At 37.9% G+C, this 11,927-nt stretch overlaps 1 protein-coding gene across 1 annotated transcript in view; it reads right to left on the reverse strand.

Annotated features, from left to right (window-relative positions):
- Usp24 (ubiquitin specific peptidase 24) overlaps positions 1–11,927 on the reverse strand; it is a 126,345-nt gene that overhangs the window by 93,737 nt on the left and 20,681 nt on the right. The window contains exons 2-5 of the mRNA XM_028785408.1: positions 6,322–6,487; positions 5,036–5,103; positions 2,139–2,282; positions 1,414–1,536 (exon numbers count right to left, since the gene is read on the reverse strand). Of these exons, the coding sequence (XP_028641241.1) occupies positions 1,414–1,536; positions 2,139–2,282; positions 5,036–5,103; positions 6,322–6,487 (501 nt within the window). The remainder of the gene's footprint in view (positions 1–1,413; positions 1,537–2,138; positions 2,283–5,035; positions 5,104–6,321; positions 6,488–11,927) is intronic.

The raw sequence follows: 11,927 nt of genomic DNA on the forward strand, positions 1-11,927 counted from the left end.
CAGTTTCTCCTACCATATAAACATTTCTGTGACGGGAAAGCAGTGAAAGCTCACCCATGGAGAGACTGCTCGACCCGCCCTGGGACTTTCAATCGGGAACCAAGCATGACAGTTTCAAGGTTTTCCAGCCTGCTTCTGTAAATGGCTGATTCATTATTTCTTCTTTTTCTTGAAGAACACTCTGATCTGCCCAGGACACCGTCTATTGGGAACTGCAGCTGACTGCCTCAGTGCAGGCTTCCCCAGTTGGATTTCCACAAGCCCTGGTTGATGTCACCTTGCATTTGCTCTCTCAGTTGGGTTACTCCCACTGCTAGAGGATGGGAGGGCCCACTTTGATGATGTTTTGCTAGCTGTTGCTTCCTATGTATTATTTTATTTTTGTTTGCTACATGATTTAAAAACTGGGGCTGGAGAGATGGGTCAGTGGTTAAGACACTAGCTGCTCTTTCACAGGTCTTGAGTTCAGTTCCCAGCAACCACATGGTAGTTCATGAGCATCTATAAGGGGATCTGATACCCCCCTCTGGGGTGCAGGTATACACACACCAGAGCACTCATACATAAAATAAATAAAATAAACAACGACAAAATAGAAACAAATCTAAAAAACTGTAGTAAAAAAAACCCTCAAGTCATTCAAAACTGGAAAGTTATCAAGGATAGATTTTTATACTGGACAGAATAATCATGAGCCAAGAACCATGTAATATTACACTTTTTGATAAAAGCAAGGAGTACTGGTATTTATTTCCCAAACCTAGAATAATGTCAGAGAAACATCAAGTGGCCAAATCAAATGTGTTTCTGTTAAGGTGATACACACCGTTTCTAACAAATAAAATGGACTTATTTCAACTATTTCTTAAAAACCATTGTCTGAATTAGAGGACATTTAGAGTATACCCTTTTTGTGGGTATAACGCTACACCACACGGCAGACCTTTCATTATCAGGATACCGGATCTGGAAATGTAGGAACAAAAGTTTCAATGCTTTTGTGTTTGCAAGAAAATTCTAGATAGCACTGATGACTAGTTTCATTCTGGTTACTGGGTAGAATTAGTCTTTCAAGTAATTTCAAATGCTCTACTCTCTCAAATCTAGAAAACTAGGACACCAATTAAACTGTGGCTCTGATAATCCAGTATGTAGGGCAGGGAAGCAATTTCTTTCACCAAATATAATTTCAGATAAAAAGATTTTTCATAACATTACTTAGCAGCTACAGAAAAAATAAACAATTTTTAAGAATTTTAATAAATTTTAGGATGTTCTATTAACCAGATGCAATATTTATCCTTTATCTCCAAATTATTTTAACTCTTCTATGTAAATTGTCAGTTTTGAAGCACAGACAACTTTTTTTCAACATATTTATGGATTAAAAAGGTAAAAAAGAACTACATTTACCTTTTGGAAAGTAGATACAGGTGAAATAGCAAACATATTTCCCTCTCCAAACACCTCTGCCCAATTCCTTTGAGACACTTTCATTCTGTTTTTAAAGTGGTATTCATTATCAGGATTGAAAGCCTAGAATCAAAGAGAACAGAGAAACATCACCTACTTTTATAGCAACATATTAGCATTAGAAAAGAAGATAAAAACACAGCCTTTAGTTCCTTGCTAATGGAGTTGCTGCAGCACACTGGCAGAGCTCAGGCCTGGGCCAGTGCAGGAGCAAAGGACTGATGGGTGCTCCTCTGCCCTGCAGGTGTCCATGCTATGGGAGACAGAGCCACAGAGTGAGAGGTCTGACATCAGGCACGGCAATGCCAGCATCCCTGAGTGGCATCTTGCCACAGGTACAGCCAAATGACAGAAGTAGAGACAATGAAGCTGAGAAGAAAGACAAGAATTGGAGAAAAGGCAGAACTCTCTGTAAATATATTTAAAATGGGAATAATCAGAGAGTTAGCAGGGAAAGCTACTGAAAATCTATTAAAACTAGAGAAGCATTTCTTCCAAACATGATGGCTGCTCTGCTTTTAAACTAAAGGCAAAGATTCTAACAGCTAAGTTCATTATTTTCATGACAAAATATTCATGTCATTAGTTACAAGTAGAAGAATAGCAAATTATTTTCAATTAAGTCAAAACAAAGAGAGTAGTGCTTCATTTTCAAGATACGATACCATTGTAAGCACGCCTAGGAGACCAATGGGAATTGGATCCTGTTTCATCCTCTCTGCAACCAATTCTATTAGCAGCATCAACATGTTGTAGATTCCTTCGTGAATTTCAGTGCCCCACTTGTGAACCGCACTTGATGTTAGGAGCTGCAAAAACAAAAGGGAGTCTAGGGTATATCTTGGAAAAACCACAAGAGATCTACAGTTTACCAAGCAGATCTCCACTAGTCAAGGCGTATAACCACAGTACCCATTTGGATGCAGATGGCTTTAACACTAGTAACTGTGATCTAGCTTCTTCAGTGTCTCAAACTGTTTTCATCTTTAATTTCTTTATAGCAAAGTGGTTTGTTTAAAAGCAATTTTTTTAGGGTCTCTCTGGTAGTACTGGCTGTCCTAGAACTCACTATGTAGACCAGGCAGGCCTCAAAGTCACAGAGCTTGGCCTGCCTTTGCTTCCTGAGTATTGGGACTAAGACAAGAGAACCCATGCCTGGCATTAAAATAATTTTTAATTTGTTCTTCTGTTCTTCATTATTATTTCAGGAAACCAAGTAATACAAAGCAAACAGAAATTTGACATCTTCTATGGATACTACTGGTTCCTAACTGTTGGGGCCTTCAATAAAGTTCTCAAGTTCTCAGAGACACTGTTCTTATTATACTACACAATAAAAGTATCTCTAGTGAGGCATGACTATTGCTCATCTCATTCAGATGTTACAAGATAAAAAGATATCACAAACGAGAACATTTTACAAATGGTAAGGTATTACTATATGTCGCTAAGATAACAATCAGTAGTTCTGGAATGTAAGAATGGGAAGATGTGTTTCAAGGATTCATATATATATTCAGTTCACATCATTCATACCTCAGAAGAACTATATCTTCTCATCTGCTCACTAATAAGAATTCTCAATATGAACAAATTTTATAAATACTTTCACTAATTTACTGTACCTTAAGATTTCCCTTTTTGGTATGTACAAAAGTAAAAGTTAACTTTTTAAATAGTAAAGCAAATCTAAAACAGCTCAAAATAATAAGATATTACAATCTATTTACTATAAAATAAATATCAAATATAAAACAATAGTCTATCATATTAGAGTCACTAAAATAAAAGCTGGATGCTTCAACTCTTCAGTCCTTGGGACATCTAATTCAAGACTAACTGGCAGGTCAGAGAATGAGGATATAAAACATCACACTTAAATCTCTAAGATGCTTTCTCAGTGTTTTGTTTAGATGGATGATGCTTTCTCTTTTTATTGCTGTTGGTTTGGTTTTTTGGTTTTGGTCCTCTTCTAGAGCAGTAAGTGTAGTTAACAGCTGACTGAACTCTTGGTCCCCGCAGGATGGTTTTTTAACTAAGTTGTTTCCCATGAGTAAATAAACATACATTTCTGTCTCTGTAAACCTATGTTTATACGATGACACATGTCAGTGTATACGATAGGACATCTGCTATTTTTAAAGCTATTATATATTAAGAGCACTTTCTATTTAAAATTATAAATTGGTAAACAAATTCATCTAAAGGATAGACCTTGATTCTAAATAATTTCTACCCAAATGACAACTTAAAGAGATTTATCTCCTTTTATCAGACTAAACCATTTTGTTTCTCAAATTAATTTTGTTACTCCTTAAGCCTTGAATCAAGGGATGTTATACCAAAGTGCAAACATGAATAACCATTTACAAATACATCATTTGTGTCACTGAGTTCTAAGATAAATACAAATATCATCCATCTGTAAGTCTGGTGACTTAATTTGCATATGGAACAAAAAATTAACGCAAAATCTCTAAGTACAAGACTCTCATTTCAGCTTAGTGCACTGAGCACTTGGTTTTCTGCTAGGGAACTAGCAATGTCTGTGACATAGACCTATCTCCTGTGAGGAAAAAGACTCGGGGCCTAAAAAGGGAATCAGGCTGAGTCAGACTGCTTTTAGAAAGCCAAGTCTGTGGTCTCTTAGTTGAAGAAGACGGCTGTCTAAGAGAAGTGACCAGAATGAGGGGCAAACCAATTCTCCTCCGTGTTCTCCTCTGTGTCCTTGTTCTCAGGAAGAACAGACTTTTAGTAGTTTAAAACAGGTTTCTGCCTTAGTAAGTCAATAAACATAATTATCTCTGAGCTTTAGGTGAAGGATTTGTGTTGTAGAATGCCTATTGAAACTGGGCTCCATAATCCTGCCTTTTGATTGGTTTTCTGTTATGGTCTCCATTTGATGCAAAGAGACATTTCTGTGATGAGGGGTGAAAACAGACTAAGCAAGTTGTAGTTATACATTTAGGATTATCTACCTACCTACATTTCCTTCCATCCATCCATCCATCCATCCATCCATCCATCCATCCATCCATATATCCATATGCTCACACATACATATGTATATAGCAACAATTAAAGAAAAAAAGCCATGAATTTGAAAGAAATCAAGGGAAAGAGTACATGGTGGAAGATTTGGAGGGAGAAAAGAAGAGAAGTGATAACTATATCATAATCTCAAAAAATTAAAAATAAAAAAAAACCCAACAAACATGAAGTAGCTCTGACTTGGGTTGTTATGAACACTAATTTACTAAGTTTCACAATCCTTAGTTTATTAAGGTATACAATCTCCTAGTATAAATTAATCTCTCCTTAAGCTATTAAATATTAAGAAGAGTTATATTTATCAAAGGTAAGTGTAAACACTTAAATGTAATGGAAGTAAATTATTGTTAAGTTTCAAATTCAGAGCTTATTTCATATTAGAAAATTTCTCAGCTGAACAAGATTCATGAACTAATTGCATAGATTTTTACATATGCATAAGTTCCTAAAACTAAAACCAAAAGGTTACTACCTTTGCCCCCAGAAGCAATCAGGTCAACACACTTCCTACCTTCTTAAACGCCTCCGGCATACACCGCTCCATAAATCTTTTGCAGTTCTCGTCTGACTCTGAAAGACCTTTGTTAAACAAATAAGAACATGTAAGTTATGTAGATTTCAAGTGCTTTTTGTAGATATTGTATATTTGTTCTAAATTAATACATATAGACCTTTATCTCAAAACTTTGATTCTTAAGCAATTATTAAAAGCAGACATTCTGCTGTAGTAGTAGGCTTAGAAATAATGATAGCATTCACCTAGACACTAGTTAAACCTGAAATGGACAGTCTTATGGCTGCATGTCACAGTAGCTTCCATGACCTGATAAAACACCAGCAGTTGCTTAGTAGCCACTAACTGCCTGAACAGCCATTTATAAAAGCACAAATGTTTACAACATATGCCCAAATCACTCTTTTCTCCTAGAGTATGCAGATGAACTCTGTGTAAATAAAACAAAAGAGCTGTGCCTGGCACCACAAACAGCAAGCAATGAATGCTAAGCTAATGGAAGAACCTACTATAAAAGACTGCATTGCTTCTTAAAGTTACCGTTTATACTTATTTACTGTGGGGTGGGTAATGCATGTGTATGGAGGGTGGAGGACAGCTTTCAGGAATAGAACTCTCCTTCCATTCCACCATTAGTCTTAGCGTTAAAACTCAGGCCATTAGACTTGGAGGCAAGGGCATTTACCTACTGAGACAAGTCACTGGGCCCGGGATGCTTTTATCTCTTAAACTTAGTAATGAAGTTTTATCATTGGGAATATTGATAAACAAATCTATTTTCCAGAATTCCTGCCTAGCATCCTAACAGGCTCTTAATAAATGCCAGTGTTGGGAAATCAATGCTAAATGCACCATAGATGTCTGCTGAGATTAAACTTAGGCCTAGTCAAAATATTTCTTTTGATGCATCTTACATTTAATCATGATAGTAACTAAGTGTTCCCCCATCCCCGTCCCTCCTTCCTTCCCACTCTCAGGGACTTGGCCTCACGGATGCTGGGGAAGTGCACTGCCGGAGCTCTTGCTATTCTGAAAAGCCCTGAATTGAGCCCAAATATATAACGTGCTTCAAGCTCCTAGGGGAAAACTTAATTTTCGTCTCTACAAAGCTTTTCAATTATAAGTAGTCTTATCCTCTACTAGAAACAAAATCAGCTGATTTAGTCAAAGCTTTAAGCATCCCACAGGGAATGACAAAATAAATGGTGTGACCAAAATCATTTGTGTTTGACCTACATGAAACTTCATGTCCTGCAACAAACACCTGAGGTGTGGAAGCTTACCAAGTCTTGCCAAGTAGGTAGAAGCCAGCAGACATTTGCCTAGTGATTCTTCTCGCTTGTACGGGATAGACCAATGATCAGTCAAAACACGGCTTTCCAGTTCATACAAATTTGTTGTAGGAAATTCAATTCCTTCTCCTGAGCAATTTCCATTTTCATCATTCTTCTGAGAAAAAAAGAGAGATGAGCATTTAAAAAAAAAAGTAGTCCAGTTAGTGACCCCCTCCAAATATTCAGAATTTAACCCAGCAGATACTTAATCAATAGTAGTTATCGTATGCCAATAGTGTAAATTCATCTTTCTCAAAAACTAAAACTTTATCAAACTCCAGAAATTCTCAACTTATTCTGATGTCCCCACTCCCTCTCAAAGGTTCTCACTCTCTTGAATCCTCATTCTCCCTTGACTGCTGTTACGTCCACGACTGAACTTTACATAGTCTTGATCCAACAACCATGTTTCAATCTTTCCCCAAAACTTCTCAGGAATGTTTGATCTTCTGCCTGACACTTAGGTTTCTCTTCCTTTGCCCATGCCTACCTGAGAGTCTGGTCTTCCTTCTCTACAAGCTTCCCCTTTATCCACCAACCATGAGTCCCTCAAGCCTTGGTGCTGGGCCTCAAGCCTCTTCTCTGTTCCAGCCATTCTCTTCAGATTTATCTATCTTTTCTCCAAATCTCCATTATGACCCATAGACAACTCATAAACTTCTTTTAATTTGTAAAGTTGTGTGTGTGTGTGTGTGTGCGCACGCGCGTGTGTGTGTGTGTGTATTATGTTCATGTGGGTGCCCAAAGAGGGCATAAGATAACACTGGATTCCTCTGAAGTTAACAGGTTGTCACAACATTCCCAGTGTGGGTGGTAGGAACTAAACTCTGGTCCTCTGCAACGGCAGCAAGTACTCTTGAATACCTGAGCTATCTCTTGCCAGCCTCAGATGATCTATGAATTTCCATCTCAGCACAGACCTCCCTTCTGACCTACAGACTCACAAATGCAGAGTCTTCTTTAATATCTTTTCCAATTCAATATGTGTTCAAAAACCAAGTTTATGTGCTTCTCCTTATTCCAATCCACTTCTCCTGTCTTTCTTGCTGGTAAATGGCCAATTTGTTGAGCAGCAAATCAGAAACCAGGAGGCCATACTTAACATTTTGTTTTCTTATCCCTATCTTTGAGATCTAGTCATTATGCCTGATTCCTTCATTCCTCTCAAATCCATGCACCTCTGTCTCCACCTCCTAACCCACTGTACTCCTGGATTATTTTACATGCTTCCTAACTGGTAGGGGGTGGAGTGGAGAAAGAGACCCCCTCATACAGCTCTCCTTGAAAGCAGTTTTTAAATGTTCACCAAGGCCTTGTGAATGACCTATCTTCTGTCTCCTAACTTTCTGTACTCTTGTTTCTCTAAGACCTACTAGCTTCCTGAGAGGCACAACACAGTAGTACTTCTGTATTACCCCTTTGCTACTCATAATCAAACACCTTACTTCCCTTGGCCTTCAACTAGGGTGGGATTTTGTATGCCCAGCTTGATGTCTAAGCCTAAGGTCATGAAAAGGGAGTATGGCCTCCTGGCTCTTTGGAATAGTGCCCTGGACTCTTCTGTCACTATGTACTGAAGACATCCAGGATAAATAAGAGGTGACCTATGTGCATCCTGTCCAACAGCTTTATTTGGGCACCACCAGAACCAAGCCCTGAAAGCCAGGAAAGGAACTTCCAGATTTCAGACTCTAGCCTTCATCTTCAGTTTTAAGTGTTCCAGCGGAAGCCCCAGATGTCATGGGCAGAGATAAACTGTTTCATGGGGAGAAGCAATAGGTTTCCTGCAGAACCAATGGGCATAATGCTGTTGTATACTACACATCCTAATTCACCTTTGCCTGCTTTAGCCTACTTGACTCCTACACATACTTCTTTCAGAGAAGGCTGTCTACATCAGGCCAAAATCCATCCAAAAACTTATTCGTGCCACTCTGAAGTACTCCCTCATAGCAGTTAATCATAAATGTAACTACATTTGTTTTTGTTTGTTTGATTTTTGAGACAGGGCCTCACTAGGTACCTCTGGCTGTCTTTGAACTCACAGAGATCCACCTGCCTCTCTGTCTACCAGGTGCTGGGATTAAAGGTGTGTGCCACCATGCCAGACTTATTTGTGACTTATGTTTAACCCCCACAAGACCAAGCTCCATACTGGCACAGGCCTTACTTACTTTGGATCACCTTTTATCTACAGAGACAAGTACCTAAGTCCAAGTCAGTTCAGAGTAAATACTGTCAAGTGAGAATTAGCCCACACAGAGATGCAACTCTTAATGGGCTGGAGAAAGCCATGCCTTTAGTTTTCGCCATGCTAACTGGTAAGAAAGAAAGCAAACGGAACCCCGACTGTCCAAAACCTTCAAGTCGTTTAAAACCTAGTTTCAATCATGCCATAATTCATCCAAGACAAAATAATAAAACCACTCCATAAAAAACACTATGACTTCAATAAAGCAAATATCCACTATTATAAGACAGAAATGATAAAGCACAAAAAATTAACTTCAATTCCATATTAATGGAACTTTCCAAATGTGCATCGAAACCTCATAATTTAATATAATACCACAAAGTTATATCCAGAGAAATATTTCCCCCAAGAGATAAAAAACATGGATATACGTTACAATATGAATACACTTCAAAATATTATGCTAAATCAAAAAAGTTTGGCATGTTAGTTCACATACTGTATCATGCTACTTGAAATGTCTGCAAGAGACAAATCCACAACCACACAGGACAGGTTGATGGTTGGCAGCTCTTGGGGAATTAGAAAGGAGAATAACTGATAATGGATACTATGGACACAGTGTTTCTTTTTTAGGTGATAAAAATATTCTGAAGTTAAGTGGTTATGATGGTACACACAATTCTGTGCACAAATACTTTATGGCATGTGAATTATATCTCAATAAAATCATTATGAGAATTAACACATTAAGGGTAGCGATTATGGTCCCTTAACCAAGAATTTCAAAACAGAGTAGACCTTTATGAACTGAAATAAAATATAATACCTGTGGCCAGTAGACAGTTTTAAAACAACAATTTAAAAATAGTGATTAGGGTCTGACAGGTGAAAATAGCCAGTAGCTTGCTAAGTAGTTAGCGTTTTTTAGTCTGTAAAAAGGAGGAAATAAGGAGAGTTAGGGTGTATATGATCAAGATATACTATATATGTATGAAATGGTCACAGACAGTCTTTTTTTAAGAAGGAGGGAAAAGCTATGTAATGCACAAGTGCAGGCAGCACTACGCTGTGAGGAACTGCTGCCAACAGAGATGGGAACGTCTAGGGGAGGAAACAGTGGTGTGAGCCATGGGTAGGCTGGTGTAGTCTTCGGATCATCATTTTGAGCTGGGCCTGATCTATATATGGCTTGGCAAAAACTATATATAAAGCAAAGCAAAACAAACAAACCAACCAACAAACATGACACACACAGCCTAGGACCGTCCTACTGTAACAGTTCCAGCAGACAAAACAGATGGGAGACATTCAAGGAAATCCCAAGGATGTAATATTTTCTTATTAGACATGAAAAGACAGCAAATCTAAATGATAAAAGTAACCACTAGTGATCACTCATTCTGTGTTGATTAGAAATAGTTTATTGACTAGGTGCTTAATACTAGAGAACAGACACAAAGGCTCCTTCTCTTGAAGGATGGTGTAGAGAGTGGAGAAAGGGACAAACGGTGGCGAGAGGTAAGCAGCCTGAGAACTCAGGGTCTCCAGGGGACACAGAACACATTCAAACCAGGACTGCTTAATTTTCAAAAGTAGCAATAGGTTAGTGTTTTCAGCTTTATATATAACAAGAGGGAATCCCTTTATTTTTTACTATATTTCTTTAATTTCTCTTAAAACTAAAACTTACTTTTAAAGATATAGTTTACAATGCTTAAGGACTCCAGTACTTGTTAGAGATGCACAGTTCTCAGTTAAGGCAGAGGGGAAATGACCCTCCCAACAACAGAATGACCCCTTTAACCGACAAAGCATTAATGATGTCAAATCTGTATTCAGTTATTGAGGAGAACACAATACAGACAAGCCCATGTATAAATCATAAATGTGCTTCTAAATGGGCCAGGTCTAAAATAAAATCAGTGATTAACGCTGTGTACACATACATCTTAAGTTGTTTCCTAAATATGCAATTACTTTATTACTATACATACTATAAATATGAAAGTATAAACAAGGTCTAGCTCCTGTATCTGGTAGAATCTGAACATTGAGTCAATTTAAAAATTGTAACTGTAACTTCATCTGTTAGCAAACTATCCGGACTAAGGCGCATTATTTTCTCACACTGCCATTGTGGAGTATGACTCTCCTGCCCCAGGAGGTCAGCAAAGATACCTATATTTAGCATATGAATTCTAACATGTGTCTGCCTAACTTCTTTCTATGCTATAAACTGCAATTGGCCATGTGAGTTGCAGCTCATTATCTATAAACTAGCATATTTGAAAAAGGCAAAGGAAGCATCTTAAATTGAGACATCTTAACTAGGGGCGGAGTTTTAAAAATTACTTGACATTTACAAATAAGCTTTTAAATTAATGTCATGACCTTAGTATTTATTTAGGAAGCCATCCTAGTGGAGTTAAAAATGAAACAACACATTGCTCCTTGGTGCAGGGTACATTATGAGAAGTTAACATCCCTTGTTGAAAGAAGCAAAATCTACTAGTAAACAGAGAAGCTTCCATATGCCAATCTATTGAACTCACACACATAAAGATTATTTGACTTAGCCAGGGTGTGTGTGTGTGTGTGTGTGTGTGTGTGTGTGTACCTGTGAGGCTAGCCTGGTCTACAAAGCAAGTTCCAGGACTGCCAAGGCTACACAGGGAAACTCTTTCTACAAACAAACAAACAAACAAACAAGATTAAAGACTGCCAATGATGTTCAAAGTTTATTTTAATATCAAACTACCCTATTAGCAAACAATTACAATGTAGTCAAAAGAATTTCCAAATTTCTAATCACAATAGAAAAATGAAGCTAGCTAAACTGTAACTAAAGAAGACAAATACTACTGCCGATAGCTTAAACCATGAAAGCACAAACACTTGATTCCACATCATTAATTTACAAAAGCTTTCATAAAATCTTGAAATTGTCCACTTTTTTATAATATATTTTCCAAAACAACTCAGTTGCGCAGATCTAATATTTGTTACTTCAGCCTACAGAAATTATTCCTAAAATATTGCTAAGAAGAAATGAGTGAGCATCCAAGGAAAAGTGACATCCGGGAGCACCAAGCTACACCCTCACGTAAGAGCAGGCACTCACCCAGTCTCACTTCTTACAGTTCCAGACCTAATAGCAACAGCCATTCCTGTGTTTAGAGTAGATAAAAATGTTAAGTTATGGCTCAGTGGGTGAAGGTGTTTGCTGCCAAGCTTGACAACTAACTTCCCAGGCTCACATAGTAGGAGAAAACTCCTCCTAAAGTTGTCCTCTGTCATGTTGGCATGAGTGCGCGCGCACACACACACACACACACACACACACACACACACACACACA

This window comes from Grammomys surdaster, unplaced genomic scaffold, assembly GCF_004785775.1.
Source record: "Grammomys surdaster isolate TR1022 unplaced genomic scaffold, NIH_TR_1.0 100, whole genome shotgun sequence".
NCBI classification, from domain to species: Eukaryota; Metazoa; Chordata; class Mammalia; order Rodentia; family Muridae; genus Grammomys; species Grammomys surdaster.